General features: G+C 45.2%; 1 protein-coding gene across 1 annotated transcript in view; it reads right to left on the bottom strand.

Moving 5' to 3' along the window:
* PDE7B (phosphodiesterase 7B) overlaps positions 1 to 18,610 on the bottom strand; it is a 95,926-nt gene extending 77,316 nt beyond the window's left edge. The window contains exon 1 of the mRNA XM_056852825.1: positions 18,215 to 18,610. Within this exon, the coding sequence (XP_056708803.1) occupies positions 18,215 to 18,452 (238 nt within the window). The 5' untranslated portion in view covers positions 18,453 to 18,610. The remainder of the gene's footprint in view (positions 1 to 18,214) is intronic.
* Positions 18,611 to 24,167: the final 5,557 nt, after the last annotated feature.

Here is a 24,167-nt window from a genome sequence, read left to right as displayed (position 1 = left end):
AGAGGCAGATAAGCTACAAGGGAGAGGAAGTACCGATGGGATCTTCCAAAGGTTTGGGAGATGTCGGGGGAGAATTTAAGGAAGAAGAAAGAGGGTGACAGGCGAAACAAGGCCAAGAGGATGTGACAGACAACACGCGAGGGCCAAGCGGAAGACAATTAGGGTTAATTGGTGGGCGGAACAGATAGTGCAGGGAAAGGGGTGATGAAAAAGGGAAGGCAGAAGCGCAAGCCGAGGAGGAGACGGGTCTGAGGGGAGGTTACATTCAGAGACCTCTCCTCGGAAATAACGAATGAAGAAAGAAGGGGACGAGCGGTCCCTCTAAACTCGTACGTCTGAGGCAGCGCTACCTTCCTTAAGAAGAAAAGAAGGAAACCCCTTTCGGGAGCAAGGAATCTCTAAAAGTAGTAGCGGGGGTGGGAGGAGCATCACGGAAACTCCAACCCCGAAAGACAAAGACACTTACACAGTGTCATTCCAAATTTAAGCAATGTAGTTTCCACATACAGAGAACACTGTTTTGTAGATGGGGGGGGGGGTCATTTGCTTTGGAGCCAGTTGGAAACCATTTTTTCCTCCTCTCAGCCACTTATACCTTAGGTGGACAGACTGTGCTGGGATCTACTAGGGTTGCCAGCCTCCAGGTGGGGCAAGGAGATGTTCTGAAATTACGGTCTCCAGATGACAGAGATCAGTTCCCCTGGACAAAATGGCTGCTTTGGAAGGTGGACTTATACCCTGCTGATCTCAATCCCCTCCCCAATCCCTGCCCTCCCCAGCCCCCCCCCCAAAAAAAATAGCCAGGAATTTCCCAATCCAGAGTTGGCAATCCTACAGCCACCCCCCACCCCCCAGATCTACTAACCAGCACCGGGACTCACACACCACCACCATTCTTTCGACCTCAGGGCCTGTCCTGGTATCAGAATGCTTTATTTCAACAACAGGCAACTCTGTTTAGTGCAGACATTGACTGTTTCACTGGTGCCATTTTTCATAAATATATCATCGCTGCCTTTAAAAGTCAAAGAAGCTCACTCCTATTCCACCCCACCATTTAACACCCAGATCTGTTACTTACATAGGATAAGAATACCTTAAATTCTGGATTCAAAACAATTCTGGACATATTTTTTGTAAAGTAACTTTGGCACTGAAAACAACAATAAACCAGGAACCAATGGGGAAAGAGTACCAAGTACCCACTAAGAGCAAGTATTCCAGTTTAAATGTATGGTTGATCATTTCCAAAATCTGCTTATAGCTATTTACTTGCAATGACCGTGAGTTAAGGAGACATCTCCCTCTTTACAGAATCCAACTCATCTGAATTTATCCCAGGCTGAAGAGTCGTATTTGGCATTTGCATTTTTAGGTTATCTTCCATCTAGTTCAAATGCTCTCTAATGTTTACAAGGTTTATTTTTTACATATAAACCTACAGGTCCCATTTTATCATCCCCCCCCAGTGGAAGTATAAAGTATAGTGAGAGAAGCTGCCACTGTGATCCTAAAAAATGTGGATTTAATTATGGGCTGTATTTCAAGTTCCTGTTGGTTCTGGAAAGGGGCCACTCCAGCTCAAATCTCTGCTGCATAAAGTTGGCTGTAATATTCAGTCCAGAGAGAGATGGGAGGCCTGAAGCTGCAAAGAAAACAAGAATATGCCTTCTGATTCCACATTCACAGATTCTGATAATTCTGCATGATTGCACTATAAATCTGCTGAAGCCTTGGAAGCCACAAGTGAATCAGTGAAGAGCCTGCCTGTCTACTTCCTGTTCAAGCTATGGAAAATAAAATGCTGTTTCATACAGGAGGAGGGCAGCACCAGAACACCTTGGAGAAGCACACCTATGGCACATCAGCAGGAGCATATTCCCAACAACTGTACAGAAAGGGTTGAAGGTGCTTCCTCTTCAAGCCTTAGGGGAAATCTGTCTCACATGGCTTGTTTCTCAGCTGTCGCACATCCCTGGGCAAGGGCTTTCCACTAGAGTGGCCAACTCGGGCTTGGGAAATTCCTGGAGATTTAGGGTGGTGCCTGGGGATAGCCAAGTTTGAGGGCAGAGAGCTCAAGGGTGATGTGATACCATAGAGTCTACCCTTGAACTGGCTACTCTGATTTCCACTAATTGATTCTTTATGATTCGTGCTGTTCATGAGGTTGCACATAAACAGCATGCTTTTGCGTGTCTGTGTATATAGGGAAGGCTAGCTAAATACAGAGTATACATTTCCCCCTAATTCTACAGTAATCTGACCTTGCCCAAACCATATAATTTCCCAATGCTGCACAGTAAGCAAAGCCAGGCGCAAGCACATTCCTGGCTACATGGTGCCTACAGAAATATTAGTGGAAAAGCTTGTCAGGACTGGGGAGGCAAAACTGGGCTGAGAGAAATGAACATTTCATTAGTAATGGGTGTTCTGCACTTTTTGTTATCTGACTTAGGGAAATTGGGAAAACCTGTTAAGCCTTTAATGCTGCTTTGCCAGCAGCCACCCAGCAGGGCACCTAAAAATAAAGCACCCTTGATCAGAAAAAAAAATAAAGAACTTCACTGTACCTTTAATCAAAGAGAGAACTGAGGTGAGCATAAAGCCGAGTTCTGGTCAGGAGCGGCATGTGTTTGGCAGCTGCCTGATAAATCTGGACTTAATTAAATAGCATTTTGCAGCTGCGCATTCAAAGTATTTTAAAGCACTCTACAATACTTGGGGTTGGATGTGTATTTTTGTTGCTATGTGACATGACCAAGAATTTATATTTTCGTACACAAAGAAATTCTGTTCATGCAAAATTCTGATGGGTCATGCGCCACAAAGAGGCCCCGGAGAGTGGGAGCCACCTCTTCGCAGATCATCTAGATAGCTGCCCTGTTCAGGTGGAAGCGGTTCAGGCAATCACTGTCCGAGAGCTAGAGGGTGCTGATGCGCTCTCTGTAGCTGTGGGCCCGTTGACGCCGACACAGTTGGAGAACCACCCACAAGTACAGTATCAGGTGGACCACTCTCGTGCGGCCCAGGGTCAGAGCGGGGAAGATGAGACACAGGCGGGTCTGGAAGGGGGTTCCTGGCGCATCCAGCCTGGCTGCCATGGATGCTGCTTCCCGGCACTCTGCTGTGGGCAGCCTCGCGTGTCGAGACGTGGCACCCTGGAATGCAGGCCCAGACAATGGAGTCGGGCCCTGGCCATCTCCCCTGCACTCCGCAGCTGCAACACACCAAGTTCTCCCAGGCTGCTGAGCAGCCCTTATCTTCCGCGTTCCCAGGCTGACCCCCTCCCTTTCCCCAAGGCCTGCATGGAACATGACAGACACCGGGGAGGCTGGACACCCCACCTAACAGCCCAACTGGACCGATGCCGAGAAGATGTTCCTGTTTGGGATTGTGGCCAAGAATGTCTCGGTCACACACACCCCGACAGGAGCATGCTGACACAGGCGAGACGCTGTGAGTTCTGAGAGGATGCGGCCAGGAGGGTGTCTGCCTTGGGCCAGGCATCCAGGAGGGGACCCTCGGGTCTGAAGTCATTTGGCAGAGCCAAGAAACAGGTGTGATATCTGGTGGTGCAGGGGGCCCCCTTAGAGCAGACCCTGGCCACAGGACTGGAGGGGTCCGAGAGCATCTTGTGGTCTCTTATCCCAGCTGCAGTAGGGAAGGGGAGCGGTGTCAATGTTCTGCATGGTGAGTGCTGGGGGGGGGGGTGCTGCCCACCCCCACCTCCCTCTCAATGCCTTCCCTCTGTCTTGCAGTGCGTGCCTTCCAGGATGAGGTCATAGCCACCCCGCCATTGCCTGAAGCCTGGCCAGCACTGATTCCCAGGCCAGCCGTGCCAGCCAGGGCCTGGGCACTCAGGGTGGGCTGCTTAGTGAGCAGGATCCCAGCAAGGGATGCTTGCACAAAGAACCCTCTGGGATGGCTGGGACCCCAGACTGTGGGCCCCTGGAGGGCCAGGGTGCAGCCCAGGAGGAGCCGATGGAGCTGTCCCTGGATATTGCCTGTCCCTGTGAGACAGGCGGGCCCAGCCCAGATCACGCAGGTGTTGGCTGGAGGGCAGTTGGTCAAGAGGGGATTCCCCCACTGGGGCAGACTAGTGCTGATGGGGTGCTTCTCTCTGCAGGTGTGGCTTCAGTTTCTGTGACCCTCGCTGGCCCTGTCATCCAGCGTCTCTGCGACCTGACCCCCAAGGAGCAGCAAGCCGAGGCCAGCTGAGCAGTCCTGGAGTTGCTGGCCATGCCGGGGTCTTGTGGTCTGGCTGCCGCCTGGTGGGCAACACCTGTGACCTCAGAGAGCTCATTGGGGGAGGAGGGCACCAGTCAATGGGGCCACCCCCCTTGCCACAACCTGCCTCAAGTGCACCAAGGGCCCTGACCCCCCAGCAATGAGGGGGAGGGGGGCCGCCCCCAGGTCTCACACTCGTGGTCCCTGGCCCACTCAACCTATCCCCCCAACCTTCTCCTTCATGTGGGCTGCCATTGAGAGGGAGTGCTTGAATTATGGGTTTCGTCGCAAGAAATGTTAACATTACGTCCACTAAGGCCAGCTCAGTTTATTACATATCAAGATCTTCTAAAGTGGGATGGAAATAAATGCTCGCTAAAAGACTACGATGAAGTCAAGGATCTTTTGACCTGGTTTCAATACCACCAGATAAACTCTGTCTTTCTTCAGGACTTGAAAACAGGATTTTCTAAAAACAAATCAACCTTTCAAAAGCTTTTATTGGATACAAATGATCATTTAATATCTAAGATGTACAAGTTACTATTAGAACTTTATTGCAAGCAGGAAAGAATAAAACCCACTATGATTAGTTGGGCACAGATGTTAGGCCATGATATACTGTTAAATAAATGGGAAAGACTTTGGTCACGAGATATGAAACCCATACTCTCTCAATCATTAAGAGAAAACATCTACAAGATGATGTATAGGTGGTATTTAACACCTAAGAAACTGGCAATGTCTTACAAATCAATGTCCCTGAAGTGTTGGAAATGTAAATCTGAAATAGGTTCATTTCATCATATGTGGTGGACTTGTGAAAAAGCGAAAGATTTCTGGGACATGATTTATAATGAAATAAGGTTGATTATACAAAACAATGTACCTAAAACACCTGAGATGATGTTATTAAGCATGATACCAGACTCTACTTTAACTCAAAGAACATTTTTGATTTATGCCACCACTGCTGCAAGATTAATATATGCAGCTAAATGGAAGACAACGGAAACTCCAGACAAAAAAGACTGGGCACAAAAATGTTAGAATTGATGGAAATGGCAAAACTTACTGCATTGATAAACCAAAAAGACAATGTTCAATTTATGGGTGAATGGGAGGCGTGGAGGGTTTACTGTGAAAATGAATTTCAAATGGGGACGTTTAAAGGTTATTCATTGATCTAATCCATTTTTTACTATTATAAATAACGTTTAATAATTAATAGATATAATTATTATATTATGGTTTATCTGAAATAATGAAATCTATGCTTTGAAAAAATATATAATCACAATTTGATGGCAAATGAGAAATTATACTTAATTATATAAAATACTATTAGGATTAGAATTTTTATACAAAAGAGTACATAAATTTATAATAAGATGGAGAGGGGTGAAGGGGAAGTCTTAATTCCTATCTAAAGATAAAGTGTATTTTCAACAATACTACATTTTTCTTTTTCTCTTTGTTGATGATTTTTATTAATTGGTTCTTGTAGGTTATCCGGGCTGTGTGACCGTGGTCTTGGTCTTTTCTTTCCTGACGTTTCGCCAGCAGCTGTGGCAGGCATCTTCAGAGGAGTAACACTGAAGGACAGTGTCTCTCAGTGTCAAGTGTGTAGGAAGAGTAATATATAGTCAGAAGGGGGTTGGGTTTGAGCTGAATCATTGTCCAGCAAAAAGTATCCAAGGTAATGTGCTAATCATTGTCCTGTAAGTCTCAAGATAATGTGCTAATGAGGGTGTGGTATGTTAATATGGAACCATTGTATCCTGAAGTGATCTGTTAATGTGTGAAATCCAAAGCTAATCTGCATGGCTATTGTAGACTGTAGTTCCTACACACTTGACACTGAGAGACACTGTCTTTCAGTGTTACTCCTCTGAAGATGCCTGCCACAGCTGCTGGCGAAACGTCAGGAAAGAAAATACCAAGACCACGGTCACACAGCCCGGATAACCTACAAGAACCAATGAACTCTGACCATGAAAGCCTTCGACAATATTTTCATTAATTGTTTAAATGTTTGAATATGAACATGATTTTATGAAAAATAATAAAAAAATGTTTTTTTTTAAAAAAAGAGAGGGAGCACTTGGAGGCCAGATGCGAGTGGCGGGAGATGACCGACAGGCTGATGGAGACCTTGGTGGGCGAGGTTACCGCCTCCAGGGGCCATCTGTCAATGATGCTGGAGCTGACCCGCACCATTGCGGAGCAGCAGGCAGGAGAACTTGCAATGTGCCACGGCTGCACCCCCCACCCCCTCGACCCCCCCACCCCCCGGAACCTACCCACCTGTGGATGGGGGCAGCCCCCAGGATGCCAAGGGTAACACTAGCCACCCCCCTCAGGTGCCCTGGCAGTCGTGGCAAGGGATGATCTAGTGCTTGGGCACTACTGGAGGTCGGGGCAAGGACCTGTCGAGGTGAGGGCTGGCGGGACAGCCATCCATGTCACCATTGCAACGCACGTCGAGCCCAACCTCCTTAGGAGCCCTCCCGGCTGCCCTGTTGCTGCGCCTTCTCCCCGCCCTGGCGGCAGCGCCGGATGGCCTGTAAGCAAACTACATGCGGAAGCGTTTCAGTGAATTGAAGGAAGCCTAAAGGACGTAGCAAGCAATCTGGCTTTTAATCTTGATCACAATTACTATGTAAGCAGCACTTGCCACTGTCTCCTTTAACATTTTAGTGCCCTAAACAGATAATGCTAGAGGATCAAACCAGGCATTAGAAGGGCAGGGCGAGAGCGTGCACTTGCAGAGCACTTGGTTTGCCTGCAGCAGGGTCTCCAATTCAATCGCTGCCATTTCAAGGTGAAAAGGACAGAGTCTTTTACTTCCAGTCAGAGTAAACCACACGGGTCGGTTTTTGTTTTGTGTTCTATTGTCAAGTTGCAACCGACTTATGGTGACCCCATAGGGTTTTCTAGGCAAGAGACATTCAGAGGTGGTTTGCTATTGCCTGCCTCAACATCACACCCCTGGTATTCCTTGGAGGTCTCTCATATAAATACTGACCCTGCTTAGCTTCCCAGACCTAACAAGATCAGCCTGGCCTGGGCTACCCAGATCAAAGTTCAACGGTATTTTTTACAGTCCATGACCAGCAAATGCAGCAAAAATACAAAAAATGGAAACATTATTTAAAATAATCATGGTACACATCATCCACGAATACAGATAAACATAATATAATTAACATATTAACACTCCTTAACGAATACTAAAAATAAAATCACCCCAAGGATTTAAAATCTGTGCCACTCTTTAATTTAAGAACATATTCTATTCCAGAGTTTGGGGAAAATGGTTAGGACAGTACAATCTTCAGTAAAATAAAGACTGCTTCTAAGACCTTCTTCTTATGTATATTCCAGTGCTTGATCATTTTTAAAAAAAAAATCTACCAAGTTTCAACAGCTCTACCAAAAGCCACAATTCCCTGTATTGACGTATTTCTTGGAAAACATTTGTGCAGCGGAGTTGTTAAAAAGGTCTACAGGAAAAGGGAGAGGCCACTAAAATGTTTCACTTCCTGATGGCATCTGAAAACAAAGTACTACACACTTCTGAGTATTTATCATATATAACAGCATTTGTAGTTACTGTCTCTCTCCTGTTGTGGAGACAAGATATTTGCCAAGCCTTTAAATAAGAAGGAAACAGATAGTGCTCGATAGTTCCCAATGAAGACACAAGTTCACAATGACAAATGCTGCAGTATGGAAAGAAGAACTCTACCAAATCTTAAAAGATGATGAATGAGTTCAAAAGTGAATTTAGAACTATAGAATGAACTTCTGCTCTGGGTCGAGTCTATTATTTTTATCCTGCCCTCCTTCCAAGGAGCTCATACCCGAACACATGGTTTTCTGTTCCTCATTTTATCCTCATATCCTCCCCGTGAGTAGGTTAGAGTGAGTGAAGGTTATTGGCCTAAGGTCAACCAGGTAGCTTTGTTTCAGAGTGGGCATTTTCAACCTGGGTTCCCAGATCCTAGTCCAATGCTCTAATCACTACACCAGACTGGCATATAAAAATACGAGATCAAATATGCACACGTTGAGTTGTTATTCATCTCTACTTTAATCTATAATACATGTTGATTTGATTTGAATTGCTAAAGGTTTTTAGCAACCATTCTTATAGTTGTGGTGCCAGAGATGCACATGGAGCAATTAGCAGTAGGGTGTGGGGGTAGGAGTTATTCTCCCTGCTGAATATCCCATCATGCAGTTCTTCAGAGGTCTACGCCCATCTTTCCCCCTTCCTATTTGAACAGCAAATGGGATGTGTGTAAAAGTTTTAATCCCCCTATCTGTCTCTGTGAGTGCATCTATCTAATTATATAAAATCAGAAATGTGAAAATAATGTATCACATTTGTTTTAGTATCCACAGACTACGGCTCTGCCAATCCTGTCTACAATGACACAATTTCCCCTCAAACATAAGGAGTCCCTAGAAGCCCTACAGAGAACAGCATCTGGTATAACCTCACCGAAGGAAGTTGCCTCTCAATGCAGCGAGTAGAGGGTGACATTATTTGTCCTGCATTAGTTCGATTCCCAATGTTTCCCAGTATTAGCTGCCCACGAAATGTGGTTTGTACAGCATTAGCTCACCTCTTTCCGACCAAGGAATATTCATTTCCTAATTGCCCCATAAAACTTCAAAATCTTGTTTGGTTTGTCCCATCTCCTTTACCCAACATAATCTCTTTAGAAAGTCTTCTGGTTTAAATTCCTTTTAATATAAATTGCTCCCATTCTGAGCAATCAAATATGTAGTGCCAATCCTGTCTACAATGACACAATTTCCCCTCAAACATAAGGAGTCCCTAGAAGCCCTACAGAGAACAGCATCTGGTATAACCTCACCGAAGGAAGTTGCCTCTCAATGCAGCGAGTAGAGGGTGACATTATTCGCTCTCTAGAGGGTGACATTATTCGCTCCCTTGCTTTATTTATAATAATTTTAAAAGCACAATATTTAATTGTTTTTCCTATGTTGATTACCAATGTTGAAGGCAACACAGCTATTTAGCTAAAGCCACCTAACCATTCCCTCCCTCCATGCTCACCACAGTACAATGTGGGTCAGAAGCAATCTTGTCAAAAGCAATACACATATTCTTTCACACACCCTGCAGCCTTCAAATGATGCACCTTTTCTCATGATTCAAAAGCACCGCTGTTTTCATGTGAACCATGGCTGTCTTTGATTCAGAGCTTGTGGGATTCCCACAATGGATTGTTGAGCACTCATAGCATGCCTTTGTTATACACAGGCCCAGTCTTCCCTTCTGGCCACAAAAATATTGTGCTGCCAACATGAACTATGTATCCTGCGACCTCATGTTGGCTGCACATATTATGAAGGAAGGAAGGAAGGAAGGAAGGAAGGAAGGAAGGAAGGAAGGAAGGAAGGAAGGAAGGAAGGAAGGAAGGAAGGGTGCACATACCATATTGTTGGGGAAATAATTTAATAATTACTCCTGTTAACTTTCATAATGCACAAACATTCTCGTATTAACACGTAATGTAGGGGTGTGCATTTGTTTATTTACTAATCAAAAGTTATTAAAATGATATTTATGTTAATGTTGCAACAGCAAAAATGAATAGAAAAGTAATGGCATCAGTTAATACTGTTATGGACAATCCCTACGTTTTAAGTAGAAAAAAGGCCAAAGTTGTGTTTGAGCTTGCAGCTGAATTACAAACTCCATTACATGGAGATAAGCAAAACATGTAAGTTTCCCTGACGAGAGAGAGAGAATCAGCATGCAGATGTCATACTTGTCACATGGGTATGTCAACCCAGGGAGATTATTGGATAATTGTCAGGCTTCAGCAAATGCACGGCGTTTCAGGCAATAGCACTCAAATCCAGACGGAGCAGTGATTCAAGGATTTATTCCGAAAGTGATTTCAGTAAGGAGACGAGCAAGGCTGAAATACATGACTGGGGGAGTGTGGATACATATATAGGACTGATACAATAGGGTTACAGGAACAAAGAGACAATGTAGTCGTTTCCTGCCGGTAACGACTTAAGTAAAACTGAAACAGAAACAATTATGAGCAATCAGTGGAGGAGATGGCCGAGGTCTCAGCTTTGTGCGCGGGATCCGATATCAGATCGGAGATTTACACGGGCGGGTCCCAATACAATTATAAATCCCTGGGTGGAGCTCGTGTGCAAAACGGGGGTGGGGGGAAGGAGTGCACGGAGAACTCCATCTTGTTTGCGGGGAAATCATCGTTTGGGAATGGAGCTGTCAGAAGCCCTATCTGACACCCATTGTTTCCATTCTTCATCCCACTTGCTGTGTACAAGGCACACTATGACCCCAAGATAACAGTTTGTTGGTCAGATCTTCCTCTGGTGGGATGTTTGAATGAACGCCCACTTTTTGACTGGACCAAAAAAGAATGCCCTGCTTCTGTGGAACCATTTGAAATATGGGGTGCAAAGGAAAATGTTTTGTTACTCTGTTGCCAGGCCCCACACGCCTGCTATGGAAAGATGGCCCATCTCCAAGATGGAGGGACGTCTGAAGTTTTGTAAGTTTTAGGTAGCAAGAAACTGCACTGTTACTTGCTTTATGTATTCACTTATTTTTACCATTATTTGTCTGTATGTAGAACAACACTTTTTTTCAGCAGTATTTTCCTTTGGTTTCTGAGATACTTTCTAAGTTATTTCCACACATGCTGGCTGCTTCAGAAGGCAGAAATGGAGAAATCATTTTCCTTATCTCACACAACACAGAGAGACAATGGTCAAGAGAATTATTGGCTGGATTCAAGAAAGCTCATATTGAAATAAATGCCTACTCTGGACAAGAGGCTTTTGTTAGGACAGAATATGGAGAAACAGAATGGTTTCCAATTGGGAATGGTTTCAGAAAATGGTGCATTTTATCTCCCTATCTATTTAATCTGTATGCAGAACATATCCTAAGGAAAGCTAGATTAGATTTAGATGAAGGCAGTGTGAAAATTGGTGGAGGGAATATTAACAATTTAAGATATCCAGATGACACCTTATTACTGGCAGAAAATAGTGAAGACTTGAAATGACTACTGTTGAAGATTAAAACAGAAAGTGCCAAAGCAGGATTACCACTGAACATCAAGAAGACAAAAGTAATTACTTTTGGGGAATTACACAACTTTAAGGCTGACGATGAAGAAAGTGAAATCATTCAAGATTTTCTATTCTGTGGCTCCATCATCAACCGAAAGGGGGACCTGCGGCCAAGGAATCAGAAGGAGATGGAGACTGGATAGGGAGCTGGAAAAGATCCTTAAGAGTAAGGATGTGTCTCTGGCAACGAAGATAATTCATAACATAGCACTCCCCATTACTATGTATGGGTGTCAAAGTTGGACTATGAAGAAAACTGACAGGAAGAATGTTGATTCATTTGAAATGTGGTGTTGGATTAGAGTTTTACAGATACTGTGGCCCACCAAAAAGTCAAATAAATAGGTTATGCTTCAAATCAAGCCTGAACTCTCCCTAGAAGCTAAAATGACCAAATTGTGGCTATCGTACTTTGTTCACATTATGAGAAGGCAAGAGAAAATACAATAATGCTAGGAAGTAGAAGGCAGCAGGAAAAGAGGAAGACCCAACATGAGATGGATTGACTCAATAAAGGCAGATACAGCCCTAAATTTGCAAGACCTGAGTAAGACTGCTAACAATAGGACGTTTGGGAGGTCATTAATTCATAGGGTTGCCAGATGTTGGATGCAACTTGACAGCACTTCTCTCTCTCTCTCTCTCTCTCACACACACACACACGCACACACACACACACACACACAAGGTGCCATGGGACTTACTGTTTTATTTGGCTTACAGCAGCCTATTAATATCCTTAACATCTCTAGGTACTGGTGTGTGTGTGAAGTGCCGTCAAGTCGCCGCCGACTTATGGCGACCCCTTTTTGGGGTTTTCATGGCAAGAGACTAACAGAGGTGGTTTGCCAGTGCCTTCCTCTGCATAGCAACCCTGGTATTCCTTGGTGGTCCCCCATCCAAATACTAACCAGGGCTGACCCTGCTTAGCTTCTGAGATCTGACGAGATCAGGCTAGCCTGGGCCATCCAGGGTACTGGTAGCATTGACTAAAGAGGCACTCTGGGTTCCAAGAGTCTAGGGAGAATCCAGAGAAACAGGAAAGCATAACAAATGCCACCATTTATTTCTCTTTATTATTCTAGCATCTGGCCTATCTAGTTTAGAGATTAGGGAAGTCTAACTACACATGATGCTGGAGTTTTCTGACTACAATGCCCAACTTATCCTTTTTGGCTCTGAAAAGTAGCCACAGGAAACCCAACAAGGATCAGAGCCACATACTGATCACATAATCATAAATGTGTCCCTATCAGCAACTTGTAGTCCCACTAACAGCCCATTCCTGAGGGGGAGGGCTGTGCCGGTGACTGGTGGCAGTGGAGCCGCAATGCCTCCAAAGGAGGTTTCCCCCCCACACACACACACACACACTGAGGCCAAAACCTTGCCCTTACCTGGAAAACCCATGCAACCACTCCATTGGATTGCATGGGGATAGGCCACCTCAAAAGGTGGCAAAATGGCTTAGGTGGCTGCCTAATGGCGGCTCCTCCTCTGGCCTGGCGTGAGAATGCCCCAGGAGGACAGTGCATGGAAATGCGCCGTATGGAAGTGCATGAGGCTGTGCCGGCGTCTCTGGGTGCTGCTGCTGTGGCAGCACCAGGAGAAGGCATCCAGGCCCCCATACCAGCATCCAGACCACCCTGAGCTTTGAGTAACCAAGATGGAACCATTTCCTTGATCAAAAATGCCCCCAGTTGCTTTTAGTCCCAGTAGGGAAACAAAGACAGTCACCATGTGGTTTTCCTTACTGGTACTAAAGGCAGTGGAAAGGAGCCTATTTTTTCAGGGAAATGGCATCCTCTCCATTCCTTCCTCCAAATCATTTATAAAGATGTTGAACAACACAGGGCCCAGGAAAGATCCCTGAGGCACTCCACTAGTCACTTCTCTCCAAGTGGATGAGGAACCATTAGCAAGCACTCTTTGGGTGCGATCTGTCAACCAATTACAGATCCACCTAACAGTAACAGGATCTAAATCACATTTTCCCAATTGGTCAACAAGAATATTATGGGGAACCTTATCAAAAGCTTTACTGAAATCAAGATAAACTACATCTATAGCATTCCCCTGATCCAGCAAGGTAGTAACATTTTCAGAAAAGGAGATAAGGTTGGTCTGACATGACTTCTTTCCTGCTCTACTCTGATAGTTCCCCCAAGAAACTGCCTCTGAAGGCTCCCTGCTTAAAGAAGCAAAAACACTCAACACAAAAAAATATATAGAATCTTGTCAGCTGCTTACAGGAGAAGAAGAGAGGGCAGAACTCCTCAATTCCTGCTTTTCCTCAGTCTTTTCTAGAGAGGGAAGCGGTGCCCAACATTGCATAAACAGAACACATGATGAGGGAAGGGAGTTGCAGCCAAGGATTGGCATTGGGGTAGTACACAAACACCTAGTTTCTTTAAATGAAACAAAGTCCTCAGGGCCAGATGAATTGCATCCAAGGGTACTCAAAGAACTTGCAGATGTAATTTCTGAGCCTCTGTCCATTATTTTTGAGACATTTTGGAGAACAGGTGAGGTGCCAGCAGATTGGAGGCGGGCAAATGTTGTCCCCATCTTCAAGAAGGGGAAAAAGGAGGATCCGGGTAACTACCGACCCATCAGCTTGACTTCTATACCGGGAAAAGTTTTTCAACAAATCATCAGTCAGTCCTTGAGCATTTAGAAAGGATGGATCTGATTACTAAGAGCCAGCATAGGTTTCTCAAGAACAAGTCCTGTCAGATTAATCTGGAAAATTCTGTAGACATAGTTGATCTTGATTTCAGTAAGGCTTTTGGTAAGGTTCCCCATAGTATTCTTGTTGACAAACTGGGAAAATGTGGTTTAGATCCTGTTAGGTGGATCTGTAACTGGTTGAAAGATCGCACCCAAAGAGTGCTTGTTAATGGTTCCTCATCCACTTGGAGAGAAGTGACTAGTGGAGTTGTTCAGGGATCTGTCCTGGGCCCTGTGTTGTTCAAAATCTTTATCAATGCTTTGGATGAAGGAATAGAGGGAATGCTTATTACATCTGCAGATGATACTAAATTGGGAGGGGTAGCAAATACGGTAGAAGACAGAGCCAGGATACAGGAAGATCCTGACAGGCTGGAGAATTGGGCTAAATCTAATAAAATGCACTTCAACAAAGATAAATGTAAAGTTCTGCATTTACGTAGGAAAAATAAATGCATAATTATAGAATGGGGGAGACTTGTCTGAGCAGTAGTGTGTGTAAAAAGGATCTTGGGATCTTAGTAGACCAAACACTGAACATGAGTCAGCAGTGTGATGCGGTAACTAAAAAGGCATCACTTTACTCTGCTCTGGTTAGACCTCACCTAGAGTATTGTGTTCAGTTTTGGGCACTGCAATTTACGAAGGATGTATTCAAGCTGGAACGTGTCCAGAGGAGGGCAACAAAGATTGTGAGGGGTCTGGAGACCAAGTCCTATGAGGAAAGGTTGAAGGAGCTGGGTATGTTTAGCTTGAAGAGAAGAAGACTGAGAGGTGACATGATAACCATCTTCAAGTACTTGAAGGGCTGTCATATAGAGGAGGGTGTCAAGTTGTTTTATGTTGCCCCAGGAGGTCAGACCAGAACCAACGGGTTGAAATTAAATCAAAAGAGTTTCTGACTTGACATTAGGAAGAATTTTCTAACAGAGCATTTCCTCAGTGGAACAGGCTTCCTCGGGAGGTGGTAAGCTCTCCTTCCCTGGAGGTTTTTAAGAAGAGGCTAGATGGCCATCTGTCAGCAATGCTGATTCTATGACCTTAGGCAGATCTTGAGAGGGAGGGCATCTTGGCCATCCTCTGGGCATGGAGTATGGATCCCTGGGGGTGTGTGGGGGAGGTAGTTTGCAATTTCCTGCATTGTGCAGGGGGTTGGACTAGATGACCCTGGTGGTCCCTTCCAACTCCACAATTCTATGATTCTAATACAGCAGACCAAAAACAATGGTAGTGGGTGTAAGTATACACACTTTGCATTCATTCTTTAGCTTATCAATCTAGCTTCTTTATCAATTTACCTTCTTATACATAAACATTTACAATCAAACACTGCAATCCAAATCCCCATGGAGTTTCATCAGCTTCAGTACAAATAATCAGTAAAATCTAACATAAAGAACTGTAACTTGAAACAAATTTCATGTGTCTATTTTTAAAGAGGAGGAAAGCAGAATATAGATCTGATAATTATTATTGTTTACAAAAGTATCTTATTGATTTCACTGACCTTCATACTAATGGAAATACATATATATTAACAGTGTCATAATATCTGAAAATGTTTGCTAAATTGAGATCTCATGAATACATTACCGCAATCTCCCAGATAACACTCCTTTTTCACCATTGAAGGGTATTGTGAATTTTTGTCTGACAAGATTTTTTTTTAAAAATTTGCTATATAAGTAAGGTTGCCAACCTCCAGGTAATAAGTACAGGAAACAGCTGACACAACCATAGCATAACAAAATAGTATTGACTAACTACAAGCAACAAGTGAAAGATATATACAGTGCCAATGAAATAAAGTATGCACAATATTTATGAAGTCCATATAAATGGTATCCAATATCAATCTGTCCAAAAATGGTATCTTCAAACTGAAGAGTAAAAAGGGATATGATCTGTCAAAGGCTTTCACGGTCAGAGTTCATTGGTTCTTGTAGGTTATCCAGGCTGTGTGACCGTGGTCTTGGTATTTTCTTTCCTGACGTTTCGGCAGCAGCTGTGGCAGGCATCTTCAGAGGAGTAACACTGAAGGACAGTGTCTCTCAGTGTCAAGTGTGTAGGAACAGTAATATATAGTCAGAAAGGGGTCGGGTTTGAGCTGAATCATTGTCCTGCAAAAAGTATCAAAGGTAATGTGCTGGCGAAACGTCAGGAAAGAAAATACCAAGACCACGGTCGCACAGCCCGGATAACCTACAAGAACCAGGGATATGATGGTTTCGCAGTCTTCCTCAGTCCCACTTCTGTATATATAGAAAAGTACATTTACATTCACACAATAAAAGTTATCATTTAACAATTATGAAAATATAGAAGTGTAAAAATGTTCTACTTACATATCAACAGCAGTGCATACACTTGTTCCAAATTCAACTTATGCATATTTTCACAATTTTCCATAAAGTCCCCATAGGGATACTTAGAATAACTGCATATAATGTCAGGTTCTCCAGCCAACCTGAGCAATTCCCAAAAAGCCACTCACTCAGACAGCCAAGTCAGAAGCAGGTAAACTTTATTGTAGAAGCAACAGGCCAAGCTAAGGCAACTTGCAGATTCAAAGCTGCTAACAGGCTACTAGGCATAACTTAAAAGCATGATTACATCACAGGTGCAGGTTCAACCGGCCTGGGAAATGGGTAGATAACGGTGCCTGGCGGTGAGGGGGAAGACGGAGCCTAAACCCGGCGCGGCTCCTTAGCTGCTCAAGGCCAAGGCAAGGGAGGGGGGAATGGAGTGGGAAGAACAGAGCAAATGAACATCAAAGTCAACATGCGAACACTGGCCTAACTCATGCCAGGAGCCTGACCGCTTATACGGGTCAGCCCAGGCATGGCTAGGCAAGGACTCAGAAGACATTCAGTGAAGAACCAAAGGCAATCGAAAGGCAACCTCTGACATCTATAACTCTCCAATATATACTACTCTTCAGTTTGAAGATACCATTTTTGGACAGATTGATATTGGATACCATTTATATGGACTTCTTCATAAATATTGTGCATACTTTATTTCATTGGCACTTACTATACCTTTCACTTGTTGCTTGTAATTAGTTAATACAATTTTTTTATGCTATGGTTGTGTCAGCTGTTTCCTGTACTAATTTCCTAACCTTGGTATGAGTACAGAGGTGTTCTTTTTGTTGAGAACCTCCAGGTAATAGCTGGAGATCTCCAGCTATTACAACTGATCTCCAGCCGATAGAGATCAGTTCACCTGGAGAAAATGGCTGCTTTGGCAATTGGACTCTATGGCATTGAAGTCCCTCCCCTCCTCAAACCCCACCCTCCTCAGGCTCCACCCCAAAAAGCTTCTGATGGTGGTGAAGAGGGACCTGGCAACCTTTGATCAAAAGGATATAAATTAAAACAAAAACAAAACAAAGCCAGTTTCAAAAAGAAATTTTGATTCCCAAATTCAAGCCATTTCATTTTGATTTTTACTCCATCCCATCCCTAAAGGCTCAGGGCAACCAAAACACTTTGAATCAAATAATAAAAATTAGTTTAGGTACTATCCAGCCAGACTTAAGCACATTTAAATCCCACTTACTTCAGTGAATAAATGTAAGCTTGTAAACTCTTGTATATTGAAATCAAATGAATTGAAAGAGTTTAATTTTGGCTGGATTGCATATTTTAATTTTTTAAAATCTACTATTTTTCCACTCTTTGCTCCCCCAAAATACTTAAGCTTAGTTTGGAAGAGCACACAGCGTGTGAAACAGCTCCAAAATTACCTCTCCACAAGCCCTTTCCCTTTAGGAATCTGGGCATATGAAAGTCACAAGCAGCTGTTCTTGGTGGTTCTAAAAATATTGCCTCATATTTTACACAAGCTTTATTTTTTCTTCTTGTACAAATTATTTAAGTAAATTAACATGTGCCACATCAGATTACTGATTCTTTAATACCTAAATGCTCCCCCCCCCAAACGCACTCCCAAATAGGTGCCGATGAGCTGACACATGCACACATGCTTCCAGGATTTAGGAAATATATATATATTATGAAGTCAGCAAGATTAATAAGAAAAATGCATTTAATTTTACAGTGTACAAATTATAACATTGTAAGCTTACCTGATAAACTATTTGGCGCATCTTCATTTTCCAGAATTCCTTTCTGCTTTGTTCTGCAGAGATCATTTTTTGATTTCCAAATTAGCTGCACCATTTTTAACATCTCAGGTAGCTCCCAAGCTAGGATCCCCGGCTGACGGAAGGGCTGGCTGCCCACGGACAAGGGAATCAGGTCTTCTTCAGCTCCCCACGGTCTACCCATGTCCAACACGTTGAAAAATCTGTTCAACACAGGCATCCTCTAAAGAGAAGGTGGCTGCTGCTGGGAAGGAAAACTCCTCAGACTCCAGGAAAAATAAAAACGCCACACATCATCGTCCCAGTTTACAGAGAAGGTTTCCGAAGGCTCACAGCAGCTTTGTTGCTCTTAAAGTTCAGCTGAAAAAAATCTGTGGGGAAATGTACTTTTCAAAGTTTCCCATTCGTAACTCTGCTGAAATGGTTCCTTCTCACAGAGGCATGCACATTTTGTTCCGGTCTCTTTTCCCTGCCTCCCTCTCAGGTTTCCCGTTAAGAACACTTGATCAATCCCAGCCTACAGCTTGCATTAAAAAGAAAACTGGGAAGATATTTGTAAGACCACAAGTCAAATGCCAAACTGCTCTCAACTGCAGCTCACAGGAAAGGTTTCCTTTACCAGTTCTGTGATCATCAGACCCTATGATGTGAGCAGCTGCTCATTTTAAGCAGAAGAGCTTTGCCAAGCTATACCCGGTACTTTTTCTGTGTGTGTGTGTGTTTGTAAGTAAGGGGAGGACCTTGAATAAAGCCCTTGGAATTTACCTCATTCTGGTTAGACTAGTTCTTAAGGTCATTTTGCCCCTTCCCTAATAAACTACCAGACAATGAAGATACTAAGGAGACTGCGTTTGAATTTATGTGCCAAGTAATCCGACTAAACAACCTTCCTTTTCCCAGTTATTTGGTCCTCGGTCTCAGCAAATCAGAAGAGCAGACTATTAAGCAAGCCCCTCTGTAACCTCCTCTGCCCTTCGACTGGACAGGAAATAACACTGATTCACATTCCAGAAAGAACCGTGAACGAAACGAATCAGGAAAGCAGCAAGATCCAGAAGTGGCAAACAGCTCTCGGCTGGTTTGGAGTTTTAAATTCCATTTTAAAAGGAAAACAATCGTTAGAAAAAGAGAGCGAGAAATGGTTCCATGACTCAACGAGAAGGTAAAGAAGGAAAGAAACGGTGGAAATTCAACTCTTTCCATTTCATTATAGATTTGGGTTTTTTCCTCACCTCACTCCACCTGCATAAAGTTCATGTGAGGACAGACCCTGGTGTTGATTCGTGCTTTAACCTCCAAAGACAAAAACCAAAGCAGCCCTCTCATGGTATCTTTGCCTCTGCTGCTTTTAAGTGGTTTTCACTAACAAAAAGTGTTCCGCTATTTTTAGATGGAAAATTTATTTTTCCTGCTCTACCTATCTTTCCCTCTAGTTACAAATGTTACAATAAAAACTTTTCAACTTTCTTGGGGGGGGGGGAGTGTGACCAATGTTTTCTTATTCTGCGTAATGTATTATTTGTAATCTACAAAGGACGTCATAATTTTGTTCCTCGTGTCTTCTTCATTTACTTGTTTCTTGTAGGAGCAACCTCCACACACACACACACCTGAGGGTCCTGTGGCACCATAAATACTAATAAAATTATTGTGGCCTTGGCCTTTGTGGACCATAGCCCATTTCCTCAGATCCAGGTGCTAAAGTGGGCTAAAGTCCCTGCTGAAAGCAATACATTGGTAGACAGTTACAGGACGCAGGACTCTTGGTTGTTTCTGTTAATTTGATCTATTTTTAGATGTTTTTTGCTACATGGCACTCAAAATAGCTCGTAAATGACAAAACACAAAAATTATAAACTATGTACACAGGAGCACTGTACGTGCTAATCCAGGAAGCTATTCACCCTTATGTTTTATCGACTACTTTATCCCACTGATCTGAGCCTGTATGTGTGAGAGATCCCCCTCTCTGAGTTTGCTTCTCCAAATCAGTTGCTCAGACGTTGATACAGAAACAATCAATTTATTGAAGCCTTCAGGAGATGAGACAGGCACAGGTAGAAAGTTGCAAGTGAGGGGCTATACGGGTTTACAGAATATATTGACTCCAGGGCACTGGGGCACTGGGGTTCACACTTATTGTTATGGGAAGTTACAAGCTTGGCATAATACAAAACATCAGACGGATCCCAGGAAGTCTGGTGCGGTTATCACACTTCCAAGGCCGCATCGGCCTGAGGGAGTACTGGCAGGAAGAACAGCGGGGGGGGGAAGATACATGGGCCATCAGGCCTGGCGCCTGAGACCAGAAGGTGTGAACTGCTTTTACGAGTTCACTGATAACACAGCAGGTGATGGAAAGCAGAGACACAAAGACAGAGACCCTCACATTCTGCCCCCCTTAAGGCCCCCCCCCGGGGTCCCCGAGAGGACGAGGCTTATCGGGATAAGCGAGGTGGAATTCCCGGACTAAGCGAGGAGCCGCCATGTGGGGTGCGGCCACCCATTCGTCATGAGCGGAGCCAAGGTTTTTCCAGCGAACAAAGTAAAACAGTTTCCCTTTCTTCCACTTGGAGTCTAAAACCTTGGATATTTCCAAATGGGTGTCCCCTCCTACTACGGTAGGAATCTCGTGTGCGGGAGGGGGGTGGAACTGGGGGGCTGCCACATAGGGTTTGAGGAGGCATATATGAAAGACTGGATGGACTCCTTTCAGAGTTTTCGGGAGGTCCAGTTCCACAGTAACCTCGTTGATTACTCTGGTAATGGGGAAAGGTCCCACATAACGGTCGCTCAGTTTTTTGCAGGGGCGAAGAGAGCGGAGGTTTTTGGTGGACAGATAGACTTGCTCCCCCACCTTGAGTTCCCATCCCGGAGACCGGTGTTTGTCTGCTTGTTCCTTGTACTTGCTTTTTGCCCTTTCCAGATTTTTGAGCAACCATGGCCAGGTGGATTTAACCACCTGAATCCACTCCTGAAGGTCAGGGGTAGACTGGAGCTCTGGCGAGACGGGGGCAGAACCGAAAGGGCCGAAATCCGTCCCGTATATAACTTGGAAGGGACTAAAGCCGGTAGAGGAATGAGGCGCATTGTTATACGCATATTCGGCAAATGGCAGCAGGTCGACCCAGTCGTCCTGGTGGAAATTTACATAGCAACGCAAATAACATTCTACCACCGCATTTACTCGTTCCGTTTGACCATCCGTTTGGGGGTGATAGGCGGAAGAAAGGCCCTGCTCTTCCACTCCCATTAACTTTAGGAAGGCCCGCCAGAATTTGGCAACAAACTGGACCCCCCGGTCGGAGAGGACCTTCCTCGGGATCGAGTGTAGCCTGAGGACGTGTGTGATGAACAGTTTAGCTAAGCCCTGGGCTGAAGGAAGGCCTGCACATGGAACGAAGTGAACCTGTTTGGAAAAGAGGTCTGTGATAACCCAAAGAACCGTTTTTCCCCGACTCGGAGGTAGGTCGGTGATAAAATCCATGGCGATGACTTCCCAGGGACGGGAGGGGCTCTCAAGCGGTTTGAGAAGCCCTGGGGGTTTTCCCATCCGTTTCTTGGCTGTGGCGCAGGTGGGGCAGCTGCGCACATACAACTCTACATCAGATCTCATACCGGGCCACCAGAATTGTCTTCGAACCAGGTGAAGCGTTTTTATGAAACCAAAATGACCCGCTAGCCTGGCACCATGTACAAGTCCCAATACTTCCTTGCGAAGAGAGGAGGGGACGTACAGTTTCCCCCCTTGCACCCACCAAGTGTTGGTACGTTCCAGGCAAGTGGGGAGGAGATGATGCTCCTCCTCCTGCAAGGAGGCGTCCCGGAGTCGCTGTTGGAAGGCTTCCGGAATGCCTTTGAGTGTAGGGGGGGTCTCCGGTGGTCGGGCTTGGGACCGGGTGGTGACGGCTAAGCTAGGAACTTCCCCTCGCTGCTCGGGAGTGAACAGGGAGTCGACTGGGCGATCGAAATCGTTGCGATACTGGGGAAGTCGTGACAAAGCGTCGGCTAGGGCATTTTCTTTGCCAGGGACATGTCTGAGAGTGAACCGGAACTTAGCGAAAAATTGGGCCCACCGAACCTGTTTGGCATTGAGTTTTCTAGCCCCCTTGAGGGCCTCAAGATTCTTGTGATCGGTACACACTTCGAATGGCAGTTCGGCCCCTTCCAAGAAGTGTCGCCATATGGTAAGGGCATGTTTGACCGCTGCTGCCTCCTTCTCCCAAATAGCCCAGTTGATTTCAGACTGGGAAAACTTCTTGGAGAAGTAGGCGCATGGTCTCAACCGTCCCCCCTCATCCCTCTGCAATAGGGCCCCGCCCATGGCTACATCCGAGGCATCCACTTGCACCACAAAAGGCTTGGTGCAATCTGGGTGAGCCAAAACGGGTTCGGATGAAAAAAGTAGCTTCAAACGTTCAAAAGCTCGCTGGCACTGGGGGGACCATTGCAAACGGGCTGAGGGAAGCGCGGCGCTAGCCCCCTTGTCCTTGGTACGCAACAGGGCAGTGAGGGGAAGCGCAACTTGGGCAAAGTTAGGAATGAAGTTCCGGTAAAAATTGGCAAACCCCAAAAACTGCTGAAGTTGGCGGCGGGTAGTGGGGGGTTCCCAGTCCTGCACTGCCTGGACCTTGGCGGGGTCCATTTCCAACCCCTGGTGGGAGATCACATACCCCAGAAATGTAATGGAGGGTTGGTGGAATTCACATTTGGACACCTTAGCATACAGTTTGTGCTCCCGCAGCCGCTGGAGCACCTCTCGCACTAAGCGCACATGGTCTTCCATGGTTTCAGAATAAATGAGGATGTCATCGAGAAATACCACCACCCCCCGAAACAGCAAATCATGCAAAACCTCATTAATTAATTGCATAAAGACACTCGGAGCCCCCGAAAGTCCGAACGGCATGACCAGGTACTCAAACATCCCAAAACAACTGGAAAAGGCCGTTTTGGGTTCGTCTCCTTCTTTGATGCGAATGCGGTGGTAGGCTTCTACCAAGTCCAGTTTGGTGAAGATTCGGCCCTCCTTTAATTGTGCTAGAAGGTCAGGAATAAGAGGGAGGGGGTAAGCATTAGACTGGGTGACTGCGTTCAGTCTGCGAAAGTCAATACACAGTCTTAAATCTCCCGTCTTCTTCTTTACAAAGAAAGCTGGGGCTGAATAAGGAGCCTTGGAGGGGCGTATGAAGCCCCTCGCCAGATTGACATCCAGATAGTCTCGCAACACTGTCTTTTCACTAGGGCTCATGGGGTAAACCTTTCCCTTAGACAGTTTGCCTTCCCCTACAATCTCGATGGCACAGTCCGTTTCTCTGTGGGGAGGCAGTTCGTCGCACTCTCTAACATCAAAAACATCAGTAAATTGCGAGTATTCAGAGGGTAATTGAGGAGAGATTGGGGCGGGGGACCCTACCAGTGCGGCGGCTGGAGTTCCGAGTACCCGTTCCTTGTCATGTAACCCACAGGGGTTTTCGGGGAAGGAAAGCATCCGTTTAACCCAATCAATGGAGGGATTGTGCCCCCTTAACCAGTTCATCCCTAACACCACAGGGGTTACAATAGGGGCGATGGTGAAATACAACCGTTCCCAATGTTCCCCCACGGACATAATCACGGCTGCAGTTCTGTGGGTCACAGGGCCCCGTTTAAAGTCACTCCCGTCCATTTGGGAAAAACGGAGGGGTCCCGGAAGCCGCTTGCGCCGAACACCCAACTTCTTGGCAGTTTCCTCATTTATCATGGTGCGGGCACACCCCGAGTCGACCAACGCGGGGACCTCTAATGGGGGACCCCCTTTGGGTAGGGACAGATGAACACGCACAAATACATTGTCCTCTTGGGCGCTTACCATCGGTGGAGCTCCTTGCACAACGATGGGGACGGTCTGCTGCGGAGCCCCCTCTACAGCAGACCGACGGCGTTTTTTGCCGGC

This window comes from Euleptes europaea, chromosome 7 (genome assembly GCF_029931775.1).
Source record: "Euleptes europaea isolate rEulEur1 chromosome 7, rEulEur1.hap1, whole genome shotgun sequence".
Taxonomy (NCBI): Eukaryota; Metazoa; Chordata; class Lepidosauria; order Squamata; family Sphaerodactylidae; genus Euleptes; species Euleptes europaea.
The sequence above is the reverse complement of the archived record's forward strand: the minus strand, read 5'-3'. Positions and strand labels throughout refer to the sequence as shown.